This window comes from Rhopilema esculentum, chromosome 11 (genome assembly GCF_057945365.1).
Source record: "Rhopilema esculentum isolate cy_ngs chromosome 11, ASM5794536v1, whole genome shotgun sequence".
Lineage (NCBI taxonomy): Eukaryota > Metazoa > Cnidaria > Scyphozoa > Rhizostomeae > Rhizostomatidae > Rhopilema > Rhopilema esculentum.
Window position 1 is genome coordinate 6,350,856 of NC_142825.1, and position 17,548 is coordinate 6,368,403.

Below are 17,548 nucleotides of genomic sequence, written 5' to 3' on the forward strand. Positions count from 1 at the left end.
TTTAGTTGTATGTTGATCAGTGAGAAGCCTTCTCCTATCAATTTAATCCACGTAGTTGGCGGTCTTCTGATTTTCTTTTTTGTCCTTCTCAGGCTTTCATCAAAGTACATCTTTGCTGGAATATAATTTTTTAGGCACATAAGGTGGCCCAGCCAATCTAACCGTCTCCTCCTGATTGTTGTACTCCATGGCTCCGAGTTTGTTTTTTGCATATGTAGTTCATCATTTCTGATTTTTTCAGATTCAACAAGCTAAAGTCGAAAAAAAAGAAAATTGGATAAAAGGCTGAAACAAGACAACGTCAGTACGAGGCTAGCTCAATGCAAAACGATGCCTCATATTTGACGCTGCAATGTTTACTACAATTTGGTAATAAACATGGTGAATGCAAAATGTTAATATTGCTGTAATATAAGTGTTCCAAATGGAGAATCTGGTGGAGCTGCTTGGGCGTACCGTCGCTGTAATGTCAAGTTTTGAAATAAGCGTAGGTAGAAATTGAGAGTTTGAAACCCTGCTAATTCTGTCAGAAAATAATTTCGGTAACAATCTTTTGGTGGTACAAAACTTGAAAATGGCTTTGAAAAAGCAAACATTTAGTAAACTAAAGCTTTTCGTCTGACACTCTTCAGAGTTTAAAACGTCAGAACATCCATCATCAATGTTCTGACGTTTTAAACTCTGAAGAGTGTCAGACGAAAAGCTATAGTTTACTAAATGTTTGCTTTTTTCAAAGCCAATTTCGGTAACCAATAATGCCATGCCACCAAGGATGACTTTGAAACTTGTCATTATACTAAAGCGAATATGCTATTATCTTATGCTGCAACTTGTGTTTTACAAATATTAATTTTATGTTGTGATCTCTGACTGTTGAGGTTTTGATGAACCCTCAAGTCAGTCGTTCGCTGGCAAAGAATTTATTCAACTAATTTGAAAATGCCATAAATAACAGTGAGTCGCTCTTAGTTGCTTAGCAGCTGTTCTAGTTGGTTTTAAAGGTAGATGGTACTCAAAGATGTAGAATTGTGTATAATGTAATTTTTAAAAGTTGATTATAGCAAAGGGAATCGCTAAAATTATTGATAAGTTGTCATCACCGAATTCAGTACATGTTATGTACAGTATGTTAGACTAAAGGGGTTATGTATAAAATTTATTGTTTATTTACTGTGTATAAATGAGATTTCAAAAAGTGACAATACATGCCCAGTAATTGATAGGCCAAAGATCTGCAGTTTTTCACAAAGGAATATTTCATTATCAACATTGACATCAAATAAATGACTGAGGGTATTGATATTGTAAAGAAGAGGTCTCTTTACCATTGGTTTCCAAGTCTTGGAATTCTGAAAATTGTTGCTTAGCCAGCCATCCAGTTTCAGTTTAATACAATCTTGAGGCCCTGGGGGAGTAAAACCCCCCTTGAAGTGGCCCCTGAAAAGAACAAAGCAAACCTTATTCTTCCATGTAAGATATCCTTCTTTGAAAAAAATTCATCCCTGCAGTTTGTAATATGCTGAATAGGGTCTGTTGGTGGGACAGACAAACTTTATGTGAATTAACAGTGAGTCTAATCAAATTTTGAGACTTTGAATTTATACGCATAAATTTCTATAAATAATAAAAAAGGTCATTTATACGCATTAAACATCAGTCACATGATATTAGTGTATGGTAAATCTATTTAATTCACTGCTCTCTTGATCAGGCCTTGCTCTAAGCAAAATAAAGTGCTCTAGGTGTTACAGTAAACAGGTCTCAAGCCACGTTTGTATTTTTGATGCATTGAAAGCAAAATTTTCATGTGTGAGAATTTGTTCTTGTAATTTTGTGGTCATTTCAGGAGATCAGCATTTCAGAGTCTTAGTTTGATCAGCATTATTTCCAAACAATATTTGCTTTGTGGCAACATTGTTTTACTTTTTCAGCTGCACATCAAATGGCTCTCCATGCCTGTTTTAAGGTTCGCTTTAGGCACTCGCCCCCTCAACTGAATGCCTTTCTGGTTTGTTTAGCTTTATCCCCCTACCCTTCCCCTTTTGTATAAGCTTATCGAAACATAAACCTTTCTTATTGGTGCTCCTCTGTAAGACATACCATGATTTAGGTGGTTTCCAATTATAACATAAAAGATTTTGCTATTAAGTGGGCAATGATTTTAGGTTGGTTCCTCTTACAACAATGGAATACAGAGGCAGTATCTACTGAGACAGTATATAAAGCTACTTCTGTTGGTGTTCAATTTTTTGATCAATAAGTAGTACTAGACTCATTCAAACAAGGATCACATAGTGAATCTAACCAAACATAACAAAAAAAAAATTTTAACCAAAGAAAGCAAAAAAGAACAAACTCATTGGCTCTTCCTGCTTCAAGGTAGCCCAACGGAACCTTTGAGGAATTAGGCAAAAGTTGAAAAATCTACCATGACCAAATCTTGCTAATGGCACTAGACTGCTTACATAACACTTTTACATTTTTACTAGAAGACAATTGGGTACATTTTTCACTTTCTTTTAATTTGGTAGCATACAATACTAGCTATATTGAAGCTAATTAAAACTAACTGAGTCATGTTAAGATTAAGTCCTGTTTGTCAACGTTGAGATTAAGTTTGTCAAGATTAAATCATGTTTCAAGTGCTAGTGTGCCTAAGCCCTGAGATTATTTATTTTAGTATTTGTTTGTTTTTTGGACAAGTCTTTGTTATCCATTTAATTGAGCATCATTAATTGAGCAACGATCCAGTTAATATAATATGTTTTCTTCTAAAGCTCTTGATATGTTGTTCTTACTTAGCAGTTTATGATATGAAACTCACATATAAGCAGAAAATGAATACTTTACTTCTTTTTTACAGTTGATAGCTTCAGCTGCTGTAACTGCTCTTATAGTGGTAATTGGATGTCTCTTTTTCACCAGAAAGAATAGAGGCAAAGGTATTCCACACTAAATCATTAAAATTTACCCAAAAACAAATTGTTAAGAAGAGAAATTGTAGAAGTGTAACTCTATTGCATAAATTTTTAATAATTTTTACAACTTTGATTAAAGGATCACAGCTACTTAGCATGTCACACATAATTTGTGTTAATATTACATTGTCTTGCACTTTATGTTCACAACATAAAAGTATTCATTCATAACTGAATACCTATAAGAATGGTTGAAATGTGCCAGTTACAATAGTGACTTTTTTCCGTAATTGGTCAAGCAAAGCTATCATTCCCTTTCTAGTATTCTATCTTATGCTTCAGTTGTTAAAAACAGGAAGGAAGTGTTTTGAAGTTGTTGATATATGGATTTTCTTTCTTGTGCCTCTGCCTCGATTTCAGAGATTCAGGAATATTTATTGGTCATAAGATAAAATAAGATAAAATCTTTCAAATTATAAAATAAAACAAATCAGTAATGATTAGTATTGATTAAATACATTGTCCTTCTTTTTGAATCTTCAAAATTGACCCAGATCAGGATTGGGCATTAAATCTTTTCAGAAGTGCCTAGCAGATATAATAGTTAAGAAAACATTTTTTTCAATTCCTTAATGAATTGAAGGGAAAAAGTAACCTTGTACTTGAATGGAATTGACTGGAGCTTGAATTTTGTGTGCACTGTTAAACAAAGATGTTTATCAAAAAGATTATTAATTTCATTAGTTGTTTGTTGTTGTTTATTGGAGTTCCGCTTCTTCACCATAAGGTGTTGCTGCTTCTCCGGTCTTAAAATTTATGCTCTTGTTAACTTCTTTCATCCTTTTCTATCTTCTTCCATCCTTTCAGCCAGTGTTCTCAACTCTTCCAGATCTTCTTTGGTGTTGAGCTTTACCTAGTGACAGTAGTTATGCTCAGCTTTAATGGGGTCTTTATTGTAATAGGCATTCAGATCTTCATTCAGTACCTTTGGTAGGGTTGTTCTTGGTTTTCCTCTGAATCCTTTGGCTTCTATGTTTGTGAAGTACAATTCCATGGCTTTAAATTTTGGTATATTTCTATCTCTTCTCAAGATATGACCAAATAGTTGCCATCTCTGTTCCCTCATGGTGTATGATATTGGTTTTTCTCCCATCACTTCATTCAATTTCTCATTTGATATACGTGTTGAATATCTTATTACTAGAATTCTACGTAACTGCCTCCGGTGATATGCATCCAATCTCTGTTGTTCATTCGATGAAACTCCCCATGTTCCACAGTTGTAGAGCAGTACTGATTTTACTAATGCTCTATATATCTTGATTTTTTTCTCAAGATTTACTTTATCTTTCTTTAGATATATTTTATTTCTTTCTATGGATGGTACTGTATTCCATTTTGTCATTGTTGACCTTTGATTTCTCTCAATGCTGTTTCCGGGTATACTATGAATAGAACTGGACTGAGACTGCCTCCTTGGCGTGTACCCACATTTGCTAAGAATGGCATTTCATCTGCTGCTCCTTTAATTTTGATGGATATGTTGGTATCACTGAGTAAGAACCTCACTAATCTCATCTCACCTTCATCTAATATATCTTTCAAAATTTCATTAGATCATCATTTGTATCTACATGCAAAGATAGTTCATAGCCTCTTTGATTCTTCATTTTTGTTTTTAGAGCCAACCAGTCAATCAGGGAAGCCTGTTCCAAAGCCACGGTTCAGAAAAAGGGACAAGGTGATGTTTTATGGCAGAAAAATTATCAGAAAAGTGAGTACTTGTTAATCATGACATTGACTTGCTTGGATATAATTAAAACATCTTTCATGGTTACAAGAAAGGTTCCTCTGTAATTCTACCAACATGGTTTATTTTCATATTGTGTTATGACAAATCTTTGAAAATTGTCGCATTTAAATTGAATACTTCAATCAGGTCAGGGAATTCAAAGATGAAGTTCTATTTGATGACGATGAAGGAAAACTGCGGAGAAGAAGATCAGAAAAAAGTCTTCGAAGGCGCATTATTTTGCCACCATTTGCACAAAGGTATAGTGTTGGTATTGAGGCATTGTTAGTTGTTGCAATTAAACTCTACCTAGTTAACTTGTAAATTGTAGTAAACTTGCATTATATGTGAACCAAGTAAGCAAAAGTGTTCAGCATTTTGTTTCGGTTTGCCTGGACCTTCAGTTGAATGCGATGACCTGTTCTTTTTAAATTTGCTTTAAAATCGTTATGATATTGGTACTTTGATGATACTGCAAATTTTTTTGCAAATTCAATTTTGTTCAATTTGATACAATGGAGTTATAAATTGTACTAAAGTTCGGCAATTTAAAAATGCATTTCTTCTTTTAGAAATATTTGATTTCCAAATGTGATATTATTATTTTTCATTGCTTTTAATTATATATGATAAGTTTTGATTTTTGAAGTAAAAAAATTATGTTTTAGATTTTTGCATAGACCACAAGCAGAGATGAGAAGACTTCAGAAAGACATACCCCAGTCTGCTCTAGAAGCTGACGATTTTGAGGTATATTTGCTTTAAACCAACTCTTTTAGATTACTTTTTGTAGCCTTTCATTTTCATTTCTACCAAAAAAGTTATATAGAGTCATATTTAAACAATCTTTTGGTGATAAAAAAAACTTGAAATTGGCTTTGGAAAAACAAACATTTGAATAAACTAAAGCTTTTCGAGAAAAAATTACGTGTATGAACATAAAGGTGACTCTTAAATGGCTTTGGAAAAACAAACATTTGAGTGAACTAAAGCTTTTCGTCTGACAATCTTCAGAGTCAGAGTTTCAGAAATATTTCTTAGCGTAGAGTTTTCGATCTATGTTCTGACGTTTAAAACTCTGAAGAGTGACAGACGAGAAGCTTTAGTTTATTCAAATGTTTGCTTTTTCCAAAGCCATTTTAGAGTCATCTTTATGTTCTTGCACGTAATTTTTTCTCAGTATTTTATAGCAATACACCGCTAAGGTCATACGAAGGACTTTAACATTCGCAAATTGTCAGAGTCTGCTATCAAAAATTTTTAGTTTATAGGCTTAAGATAAATAACTCTATTTTTTCATGACTTTTCTAACAATTCATAAACGTAACTCCCTTACTATTTTGAAGGCATAGATAATCAGCTAAAGATTGTATTTCCTGTTTACATCAACAGGCCCCTTGCTTTGAGCCTCATCTTCCTGCAGAGATCATGTATATGTTACGCAGTGTAAGGTACTGACATTAACAAAGAAAATTTGATTTGTTTCTATTTCTCATTATATTTGATAGTGTTGATGTTCTTAAAATGATAGGTTTTATGCCGACATTGGTTATCAATATTAAATATTTGAATACTTGAATGTTATCCTGAGATCATCAGGCTTTGACAGAAAAAGCTAGACCAGGCTAGACGGACGTAAAAATAAAGTTTCATGCTGCGAACCTAATCTCATGCTGATCAAATAAAATCAAGTGCGTAAAACAGGATTGATTTAAGTTTGAACTCCGAGTTTCATCTGACCTCACAATATCAAGCACTCTGCCTATACCGGTTACCAGCAATCTTTATCCAGCAGTTACTTTTTCATGCGTGAAGTATTTCAGGGTAGTACGAAGACAGCAAAAAGTTAAAGTATAGTGTGTTTAAAAAACTTTGCAAGTAATTACCAGGGGTGGTGACACGGGGCAGATTGGGGTGGACATGTCTTTATTATAGTTTCTTACTATTCACGGAACTGGTGATCCAACGAAGAAAACTTACACCCCACTTTTTTTTAATATCGATTTTCTAATTTTTCCAAAACTTGATTGAAAACCTAAGGGGGGATGTAAGTTTTTTTCGTTGGATCACCATTTCCGTAAAAAGTGAAAAACTTCAATGAAGAAGGTCTATAAAACACAGCTTTATCGGGCTAAACAGTTGGTTCTTAGAGTGTGGTCTTTGCCTTCCTTCCTTGCGAAAAGTTTTTGACAATGATTAACTTTAAAACGTGTACCCAAACATTTTTTAAGCTGTAAGGATAGTATAGGTGCAGCCCCATTTGTTGCAGCTGCATCGTGCAAAAGGGCACACAGCAATGTAAGGATCATCAGCAATTACCTCTGAGCCTCGATATCAGACGAAAGGTTGGAAAATAGACATAGGAAGGCTCGTTAATAAATTTAAACCACTGCACTCTGATGACATTGATATTAGCTTTTCTGTGTGTCAACCTTTGCTTATAAAATTTAACTGTTTTACTCAATGAAATCGAATTCTTCTATTGAGGGTTACAGAATAAGTCAAACTTGGTTATCAATAACGAGCACGATTTCTCTTTCGGTATTGCACCGGTTTCTCACCCCGACCCCTTTATCAGCTCCTCCCCTTCCTTGTCCACCCTACTTCAAATAAGAGTTTTTCGAATGATAATGAAACGGCTTTAAAGTTTTGCGATCAAATACTTAATGTTTTTTCGTTTCATAATTTTTTTAGCTAATGTCTTAAATGATTATGCATTTTTAACCAAACAATCTTAGTCGTTGAGCTTCAAAACAATTGCAATAAAGCTTGATGGAGCTTGTTTTTCAGCTGTTTTTCAACAGCAGTTGTTATTAAGACAACACACAAAATAATGAGCACCACTTGTATTTACTGTTTTAGTAATAACATATTTTAAATCGCAACTAGGTTTTACAACCAATTCTAATTTTTTTATAGTCCAGCGCAGTAATGGTGCTGGATGAAATATGCTTCCAATTTGTTCTTTGTGTACAAACCTGACTTTATATTTTGCTGTGTTAGAATTATAAGACATTTAATTGCCTCCATAGAGTTTTTGGCAATTTCGAAAAGCCTCTTTTCTTTGAACTTTGTAAACATATCGAAAGTAAACACATCCCAGCTGGCACGCTACTGTTTAGGCCCGGCCAGGTAAACTACAGACAATTTTTTCTTTTGTGTTGATTACATATTATAATTACGGTGAACTTGAAATCATACAAATCAACAATTAGCTTGATTTTGAAAAGTTTGGTTAACAAAAATTCGACGTTGTTTATTGCTTGAAGTGTTTTCTACCTTCCACCACGAATTTGATTTGCTTACTGAAAGAGAAAATACTGTCTTACATAGAAATATAGATTTCACTCCAAGTCAACTATCCAAAAATCACGTGAACCTTTTTTTGTTCTTTCTCGAAGCTGCTAGATTTTGGATGATATTTAAACTTGCGTTGTCCTTGCTCGTAAATCAGATTTTATAATTTCTAAAGTTTTTCAATACCATCTTTTCCCAAAGTTCCTCAAACTACATTTCTGAAAGAAATAAATCCTTATGAATGTGGTTTTTTAATGAATGTATTATTTTCAATATTTGTGAACATTTCAGTATTTTTTCAAATAGATGGATGATTGTCTTTATATAGTTCAAAATGGACAGCTCAACTTATACCTCGTTGACAAGGTATATTATTTTTTTCTGAACTTTTAAAACTTAAACTACCTTCATTTTGTTCAATATTCAATGCAAAATTTTCCGTTCATAAAATATATGTTTATTTGCCAAGATCTATTTTCTAACTTCAAAAGCTCTTTTTCTAGACCGGGAGCGAGCTTTGTTTAAAGACGGTAAATGCAGGCGAAAATATCCACAGTGTGCTGAACATACTGGATGCTATTCGGGTAGTTATGTTTTTTACCGTGTCAAAATATTTGCTAATTTTTCTAAGACGTCTTTCTAGTAAACAAAGCTTCCCCCTTTCGCGTTTCTTCATATTTTTTTCAGTCTTATGTTCTATTTTCTGTTAGTAGATTAGTTAAAGTTAGTATTTATCAAGCTTGCTTGCATTTTAGAGTTGTATTCATAGTAGAAGGAGATGAAACGGGAGTGGTTAAATGTTGTTTGAGTGGTTAGAAACAGTTTTCGTTCTAATGCATTAATTCACGCTCTTGCAAATGACTTAAAGTTGCCATCATCTTTTCTAGGGTACCGCTGACTTTCGTTTTTCCATCATTGCACGTGCAAATGTGAATTCGCAAGTTCTCAAGTAGGTGTTTCTATGAACTGATCAATACGACACCGAATAAACCTTTAAACAAATCATTTTTTAATACTTACTTTATATGCTAATCAGAGCTTGAATTTTATGAAAATTACAGCAAATTCTGCTAATTTGATAAAACGGAGATATTTGTTAGCAAATGCAAATGTCTAGAAAGTTTTGGTTTATGATCAACATTTTTTATTTTGCCGTTAAGTGTAAATGTAAGATTCAGTGACACATTTCTTGAAATTTCTGTTTCAGTCTCCTATTCTTAACTAAAATGTTGTCTAAGCATTTTCTAGCAGGGTCATTCGCTGAAATATCCTTGCATTCCTCTTCCCCGCTTGTTTACTTTTTTACCAAAATGAGAATGAAAGATCTTATCTGAGCTCATGTCATCAACTCGTTGAGAAAATCATTAAAAATTTGATCGAAAATTCTTACAGGATTTCGCTTTCATGACGGTTTGTGTATTACGAAGCTTTTGATATAAGCATCAGATGAAAGTAAAAAGAAAACAAATCGAAAGTTATACTGTTTTAATTTTATGCGGAAAGCTAACTAAAAATGACATTCGAAAGAATTGTTCTTGGAAGTAAACATAAACGAAGTTAAAACGAAGTACTCAATAAACAGACTTCAGTTGACAAATTAGAATCGTTATTTGGCCGACATGCTTCTGTCAAAATAGTGACGCATTTCTAATTTTCGCATTGTATTGCAAAAGTTTTCTAATTCTTGACTTTCCATGAAATGTTGTCATTATTTGGCTGCGTTTGTTGTTTCTCAATTTTTCAAGCTGTAATTTTGATTTCTCAGATTACCAAGCAAGGCTTTTCAAAAAGTGTTTGAGGATCATTCCGATTCGCTCGTCCGTATTGTTCAGGTGCGTAAATAAAGCTTATTTCTTACAACCGATATTCCTTATCATTTGCCTTCAATAAGATCATTTTTGTGTCCTATGAAAGATAATTTTTTTTCATGTTCATTAGCATAATTCCCACAAATTTACAGAAGCAGAAACGGGATTATAGAATTGATCTTGGCTGATTTATTTTTGTTTTTCTTAACTGAACCTCAAAATAAACTTTGCATTAAACTTTTCAAGAAATTAAGCTGGACCTTTCTCCTTTCACTGCAGACGTAAATATATTTGGTGACGTGCAAGATGCACTTTTACATAACTTTTAACAATATATCTTTATACTTTCGAACAAAGTGCCTGAAATTGAAATTGTCAGCATCATTAAAGTTAATAGAAAATAATTTATTTTTCTTCGTCCTATGCCCAAGGTTAAGTAGCCATTTTGTCGTTTTGTGTTTTTACAAATATGTCGTCCAATTCCACAGCTTTGTTTTGGTTTCCTATTTTGCTCTGTTCTTTGTCGATTTGAGATTGTTTCCTCTTTTGACTGGTTTGGCTCGCTTTACTCTTTGGCTGCATCCAGGTGCTAAAGGCATCAAAAACGCCAGCTGCTAGTGCGAGTCCGACATTTGTGTACCATGCTATAAGCTCTCCGAAGCTCTTTACTCTCTTGAAATCTATTTTGTAGTCTCCGTAGCCAATCGTGCTCAGACGCACAAATGCAGCATAAAATCCTTCGGTCCAAGACCAGTTCATTACCGAAGTGTTGACACCAGCACCCATAGCAAGCCATAGAACACAGAATACCGTCAAAAGTATAGATGTTTTTATTTCCACGTTTTTAATGTTTCTGATCTTGAAGATTCGTTTCTCAGTTGTCTTAATGATGGCTTGGAATAAACGAGATAGCACTGTGCCAATAGTGGTTATGAATATGATGTTCACTGGAATGCCTATTGTGCCATATATGATGACAAATATTTTGCCGCCATCTGTCATGGGTACGATATCGCCGTATCCTAGGAACGAGAGTCAGATACTTCCTTATGAAAGATCATGACCATGATTACTAGATAAAGACAAGAGAATAGATAAAGAAATAAATAAAGAGAATAGAAAAAGAAATATATATATAGATTACATGAGAGCGTTTTTCTTGAAGATCTATCTATATATATAGCCATATGTATCTTTTGATAGTATATATATATATCAGGCAAATTCATACCCTGGTGGTTGTTGGATGGCAATTAGATAGCATAGAAGATATCTCTAGACTTTCCCCTCTAGACTGGTTTGAGAACTAATACGCTGTTGTTATACTAGTTGTTTTGTAGTTGTAATTTCTGCTCCTTTTACTCGATTAATTTTGTTATGTAGTACCGCCGATGATGCTGTAGGCAACAGATAAAGTGGTACTGCTTGGTTGCCTTGATACCCTGTGGAGTGCTTTGGTATAATGCTTATATTAAGTAAAGCCTCACAATGTTCAAAATTCATAAAACATTTCCTTACCTAGAGTTGTTAATGTAATGTGTACGAAATACCTCCATTTGTACAAGACTGACCATGAAATCTCTCTTCTCCATTCCAGATCCTTTTCTTTTTTCGATTTCTCGGCGATTTCTTTCGAGAGTTCGATCACCCTGTTTATCACGGTGCTATTAGCCGTGACATTTAGTTCCTCTTCAATAAGATGAACCAATGGCTGTGTTATGTTACGAGCCAAAGGTATTGACTCCAACTCATTGGCCTCTATAAACATAATGATAGCTGCCCCGATAAAAAGAAGAGCATAGTATACCAGAAATATTACCAATACCTTTTTCCAGGATGCCATTCTTCTGGTTTTATCTCATATCATTTCTTGGTTTATGTTTTTTCAGTTCTTTTGCCTTTATATCTGTGTTTGGAAATATCTTGCGTTAATCTTTGGCATTGGCATGATCTCCCTTACCTTTAGTTAGCTGCGATCTGTCTTTAAATAAAGTCCATAGTTATTATGTTTTGATCCTAGTTAGTACGTTAACTTCATTTTAGATGTATCACATATGTACTTTTTAGTATGGCGAAAAATTGCTTCGACTCGCTGCAGTGAAACAATCGATAGTCGTAACATGAATTCTGCTCTATGATTTTGGTGACAGTTTCTACTTTGCCTTGCTACATGATTTTCCTACAGCCTTCAACCAATCTTTTCAGCATATGTTTTCAAATCTGTCTTTTCTTAAGGTATCATTCCTTTTCAGAAGTACTTGCTATACCTGCGGTTTACACAAAGGGCGTCTCTAGGTTTTTGTTGGCTCGATACAAGAAAATATCATTCATACTGTCAACAAACACTAATTGCCAGCAGGTTTCATGAATCATGAATTTACTTATTCTATTTAATATTTACCTGTTGCTGACCCAAAAATGCCCTTCTTGTGCTTACTCCGGTTAAAAGGTATGGAGTCTACTAGCTCAGCAGATTGCGAAACCCACAGCTAACCCGCGGTGAATTGAGACATCTCATTATAGGCATTACCCAATTTATAAATCCATGATGCAGATAATACTGGCTTACCATGAATGCAAGAAGATGTCTCGAAAAGAACTTTACCGATTATGTCGGCAGCTAAAAAAAGATTTGTTTATTGGATTCATTGTAATGATAGCCTGGTGGTTTTATTGGTATTTCTACGTGATATAAAAGTAATCAGGCTTGCTCACACAGAGAGCTTATGTCTCATATGCTTTTGCTTTTCTTCGCAATCCTTGTTACATGCTTGTCAAAAGCTTGTTGTTTGTTGTATTCAATTTCTCTATTTATGCTGTTGCCTGCCAAACCCAATTGGCGTATTGAAGACAACCACGATACAATAAAACTGATTAGATGGAGAACTTGAAACATTAATCATCACTGTTTGGTAGCAAGCTACTAGTGTCCTAGTCGCCTTTTTTACTAATAGGAACATTATGTTTTCGTGATCTAGAACCACGAATGCAAACAGCTGCAGATCTTTACAAACATAAACTCATTTTTATTCTTTCAAGCGGATGTTTGATTGTGTTCTTGCGAAATGAGTTCTGATATCCATTCAAAGAATCTTCTGGTTTCGAAGCTCAAAACTTTCAAAACTCTTCCTTCTTCTTGTCGAAAAGTCTGCTTGTCGAGAAGCTTGCCAAATCAACTTATCACTACACTTTTGTTGCATGAGAATTTTTCGATATCATTTTTTATCTTAAGATATTTTTCCTTTTTTATTTTTCAAAGTCACTAATTTCCGTGACATGATATTCTTGCTCCTTTTTGTGTTTGCATTCGAATGTTTGTGACGCACTCTATTATCTATCTTTCTTCATGTTGTGACGTGGTATTTGTCACACAGAATGCTCTTGATATATGAGATAGAATTAAACTACGCAGTCGGGTGTTTATTGGTAAGCTCGCAACAATCTAAAAGACTAAAGCTGGAACTTTTACATTTTTTATTAATAATCAACCAACTTGGTGCATTTGATAAGGACTTGTTTGATACTGTTAGTGCATACTCGTAAGGTATTTCACGATTAACCTTCAATTCCAAAGTCAAAATTATGTTTCCTTCTGCGACATAAATGCTTCACAAATCCCATGAACATAAATGTCTGTGAATAGCAAACTGTGGTCTTTATCAATCATTCCTAGCTTAAATTAAAGTATGATCTACATATCAACAAACTTATAAACAAAAGGTTTAAAGTTTTCTGCCTCGAAGACAGTTATCAGAAACATCAGAATCTTTTACATAATGTATTGTCATGTAGATGTACTTTCTGCATAGAAAACAGCATTTTTGCAGCTTCCTTTCAAGTTTGATATATCTTTATTATCAATCGGTATATTTTCATGTACCATTTCAGCACAATTCCAGTTATTTCTGCCATTCTTGCATTATAAGGCTCAAGGCTGTGTGAACAAAGCTTGTTATTGGCTGTACTGACATTACATCGTATCTGAGTCACTGTGAAAGTGGAATCTAGCACACAGGTTTGCGTTGTACTTCCTTTTTTGGTCGTGCATTTTTCGACTTATGTTCACATCCTTCGAATCCATGCAGTTCTGTGTCATTGGTTCTCGGGTTATGCCCTTGAGATACTTTGCCTTCATTTCTCTTCCGCACAACTTTTGTCAAAGCATCGAAAATCCCAGCGACCACTGCCAGACCGATATTCGTGTACCACGACAATACTTCCCAGTAATTGCTCACTTTACTGAAATCAAGCGTATAGTCGCCATAACCTATTGTGCTGAACTTGACAAAGACTGCATAGTAGCCTTCCAACCAAGACCACTTCATGACTACTGACGTCATACCTGCTCCAATGCTTAACCAGCCGACACACATAACTGTCAAAAGTATTAGTGTCTTAAACTCGACATGGTAACTCTCCTCGCGGCGGAAAACACATTGATCGATTCTTCGTATCAATTTACTTAAGTATCCAGATAATAGAAACCCAATGCATGTGGTTACCAGAATATTCAGAGGAATGCCAATTGTACCGTAGATTATAACAAAAATTTTGCCACCATCTGTCTCAGGAACTATGTCCCCAAAACCTGGATATGAACAATAAGAATTTGCAATAAATAAGTATGTTTCACCAAAAAGAGTATTGCCTATTGAGAAAAAAGTTATCATGATAATGTTAACTGCATCGAAATCTAATGTCTTGTTCCAGTATCGTTAAGCATTTAGTTATGGTCAACATATGGTCGACATATGGCCTACCTAATAACATTTTATAAAGCAATCCGGTTGCTTCCTGTATCCTACTTTACTAACATGTTTGTACTCCCTTTCAAATAGCTTCTGGTCCGATTTATACCGATTTAGAATCATTTGAAGGTAAATTAAATAACAAGTTTTTGTTAGTGTGCTGGTACAAATTCTAAGTAAAATGCCACTTACCCACGGTGGTCAATGTTGTATGAGTGAAATATCTCCATTTGTAAAGAGTTCTCCAAGAAATATCCCTCTTCCACTTTAAGTCGTCAATTCTTTTCTGCTTTGCTGTGATATCTTGTGCCATCTTTACGATTTTGTCTAAACTAGATCTGTTCACTTCTACTTTGAGTTCTTCTCTTAGCAGTTGTTCCAGTGACTTTGTCGAATTTAAGGTGTAATTCGGGACATTTTCCAACTCATTCGCTTCTATAAGCATAATAATCACGGCACCAACAAACAACAGTACATAGTACGTTAAAAATACAATAACGGCCAGCCTCCAGCAACGAAAATCCATTTTTTCATATCTCCCGCTTTGCGCACTGCAGATTTTGAACCCGATGTATTTTCTAACAGAAAACCATTGCTCGCTGTTCCTATTATTTCGTTCTATATTCAATATCCCTTTTCGCTTTATTTTATGTCCTGTAAAGAAATAAATACTGTATTATGTTTGGGAGTTCGTATTTCTTTACATATCCAGATGGTATTATTTTTAACCAGTAATTTTTCCTGTGCTGATAATCTGCTGAATTTGAAAGTGTGCTCTTCAAGATTTTTGTCCTAAGATCAAAATGTGATTTTCTTCCTTGATCAAACCGTATAATTCATCCATCTTCTTAAGTTTTCTTTGACAAAGCTGATCTGTAATACGTCTATCGGTAATACGAACGACTCTTCTTAATCCCAGATGCTATATCATTCATCTTAATTGCTTTGATTATTGCGAAGTACTTGCTCTGTTGACTCTTTTCAATCGTTTAAGTTTGGCGTGAATGTTCACCTTGTCGATCTCTAGAATGAATTCCAGGCTAAACTGGTAATTGCGTGTAATATGGCAACCTGCTGTGATGTTTTTAAAAAGTATAGATTGCCAACTTGGCATTTCCATCAGCACTTGTCATGTTGTCTTTCTTGGTTAGCATTAGTATGCCAGTATAGCCTTAGAGCTTTATGCCGAATATCCTGTAATAATTTCACGAAGAATAAAGGCCATGTCCTGAGTGAAGATGGTGTGATGTTGAAAGTGGCGAGACCTACAGTGAGAAGGAGCTACAGGTCCCCTATTTAATTATTAAATTCAAATTGAATAGCCTTCCAAACATAGCACTTAGTTCTTTACACGATAGATGTTCTTATGAGCCTTGCCTGCCCCCGTGTCTGTTTGCCATACTAACATAGACAGATGCACTAATAGAATCTGAGATGGTTTCAATACAAACGCAGAAGAGCAGCATTTGTAGGCCTGATATATTAGCAGCTTAGATAGTGATATTTTTATCAGTCCAATTTTCACTTTTAGCAGTGTGTCCCTTCTGCATAAAGTACCTGCTGGAAATATTATTTTATAAATCTGATGATAATTCTGGGAAGGTTTTTCTTAGAGCTTTCAGGCGATGGTTTGTTGTTTTTTGATTCGCGCCAAAATTTCGCAGTTTCGTAGCCTCTTGTTTTTAGTGAAACTCCCAGTTCTTAGTAAGGTTTGCTTCCAAAGCAAGTTTGTAGGGATTATGTTTTCAAACAAAATTGTTGAAAGCGAACCGACAAAAAACGTTGCCGATCGTGATTAATTATGATGTACTGAATTACTATTTTACCAGCTTGTCATATAGTGTCCAATGCCGTGACGTGAAGGCAGAGCTGTACACGCTGCTGCATCGTGTACAAAATTAGTTTATACAAAATTAGTTTTGTTGTTTATTAGAACCTGTTCTTCAATGTTGTTTCTTATATTTTAAAAATGTTTTTACTGTGTGTATAACATTTTGCACCAATCTCTCAAGTAATAGCCTTTAAGCACGGATGTAGCCGACAAAATTTTAACAAGGGTGCTCTACTCTAAGAACCTATTAAGTTATTCTTATCATGTAATCATTGCAATTTGAACATGAGGAGGGTTGACTGGTTGAGCAGCCAGGTCTATTGACAGTTTGAACGGCAGCTGAGATCAGAGTATCGTTACTATAGGGAGAGCACGGTGAGGGGGAGGGGGGGTGGTGGACTTCATTGCAAGTGAGATGGCAAAATGTTTATATTGCTCAGGGGTTTAATGAAAGCCTTAGTGAAAGAGACAAATTTTAAGATATGACATTCTAAGAATGACCAGAAATGCATCTAAAATATTCACGGCATCGATAAGGATGAACTTTTTTTTAATAAATAATATTTTTTTAATAAATAATAATGACCCATTGGCTTGATTAAAATTGAAACATCTTCTCTCGTGTTAACAAAACAGGGCGGTTTTATCAGCTAACGAATCTTCTGCGCCTAAGCCTATGTAGGCCGTGGGTGCGCCCAACCATGCACAGAGCTCCGCCACTTCTCCCTATCCATCGCCATTCTTGATAGTTCGCAATCCCTCTCCAGTCCACTCCTTGATGTCGTCTTCCCATTGCCTTCTTGGTCTGCCTCTTTCCCTTGCGCCCTCAACTTTCCCTTGGATCAATGTCTTTGTCATCGCTGTTGGTTTCCTCATCTGGTGTCCAAAGTACTTCAGCTTCCTCTTTTTGACTGTCTCTGTAATTGATTCCGGCCTGCCGCCCAACGTCTCCGTCACTTTATTCCAGACAAATTCATTCGTTTTCCTCTCCTGCCAGCTTATTTTCATCATCCTTCGGTAAGATTTCATCTCGAAGGCCTTCAGCTTTTCCATGCTCTTCTTGTTCATTGTCCAGCTTTCACATCCGTATAAGAGTGTCGCCCAAGCAACTGCCTTTGTGATTTTCATGCGATTTTTCAGGCTAATGCCTTGTA

The 17,548-nt window shown here is 35.0% G+C and overlaps 3 protein-coding genes across 3 annotated transcripts in view; 1 reads left to right on the plus strand and 2 right to left on the minus strand.

Moving 5' to 3' along the window:
* The first annotated feature begins 286 nt into the window (after positions 1–286).
* Positions 287–17,548, plus strand: part of LOC135693340 (patatin-like phospholipase domain-containing protein 7) — a 39,084-nt gene continuing 21,822 nt past the window's right edge. Inside the window, exons 1-11 of the mRNA XM_065211783.2 lie at positions 287–487; positions 2,864–2,942; positions 4,601–4,692; positions 4,858–4,970; positions 5,379–5,460; positions 6,103–6,161; positions 7,743–7,842; positions 8,314–8,373; positions 8,511–8,591; positions 8,895–8,956; positions 9,773–9,839. Coding sequence (XP_065067855.2) covers positions 425–487; positions 2,864–2,942; positions 4,601–4,692; positions 4,858–4,970; positions 5,379–5,460; positions 6,103–6,161; positions 7,743–7,842; positions 8,314–8,373; positions 8,511–8,591; positions 8,895–8,956; positions 9,773–9,839 — 858 coding nt within the window. The 5' untranslated portion in view covers positions 287–424. The remainder of the gene's footprint in view (positions 488–2,863; positions 2,943–4,600; positions 4,693–4,857; positions 4,971–5,378; positions 5,461–6,102; positions 6,162–7,742; positions 7,843–8,313; positions 8,374–8,510; positions 8,592–8,894; positions 8,957–9,772; positions 9,840–17,548) is intronic.
* Positions 9,444–12,298, minus strand: LOC135693347 (potassium channel subfamily K member 2). Its single transcript, XM_065211791.2, has 2 exons — positions 11,334–12,298; positions 9,444–10,837 (listed from the first exon to the last, which is right to left on the minus strand). Exons 1-2 carry the CDS (start codon positions 11,656–11,658, stop codon positions 10,248–10,250), a joined length of 915 nt encoding a protein of 304 aa, XP_065067863.2. The 5' UTR covers positions 11,659–12,298; the 3' UTR covers positions 9,444–10,247.
* LOC135693346 (two pore potassium channel protein sup-9) lies at positions 13,278–15,841 on the minus strand. The gene is made up of 2 exons (XM_065211790.2): positions 14,756–15,841; positions 13,278–14,403 (listed from the first exon to the last, which is right to left on the minus strand). Exons 1-2 carry the CDS (start codon positions 15,087–15,089, stop codon positions 13,820–13,822), a joined length of 918 nt encoding a protein of 305 aa, XP_065067862.2. The 5' UTR covers positions 15,090–15,841; the 3' UTR covers positions 13,278–13,819.

Excerpts from the sequence above, each read along its gene's own strand:
- LOC135693346 (XM_065211790.2), bottom strand. The coding sequence starts at position 15,089 with ATGGATTTTCGTTGCTGGAGGCTGGCCGTTATTGTATTTTTAACGTAC. Across the intron at positions 14,404-14,755 it reads TACAACATTGACCACCGTGG|GTTTTGGGGACATAGTTCCT; the intron begins GTAAGTGGCATT and ends GTTCATATCCAG.
- LOC135693347 (XM_065211791.2), bottom strand. The coding sequence starts at position 11,658 with ATGGCATCCTGGAAAAAGGTATTGGTAATATTTCTGGTATACTATGCT. Across the intron at positions 10,838-11,333 it reads CATTACATTAACAACTCTAG|GATACGGCGATATCGTACCC; the intron begins GTAAGGAAATGT and ends TCTCGTTCCTAG.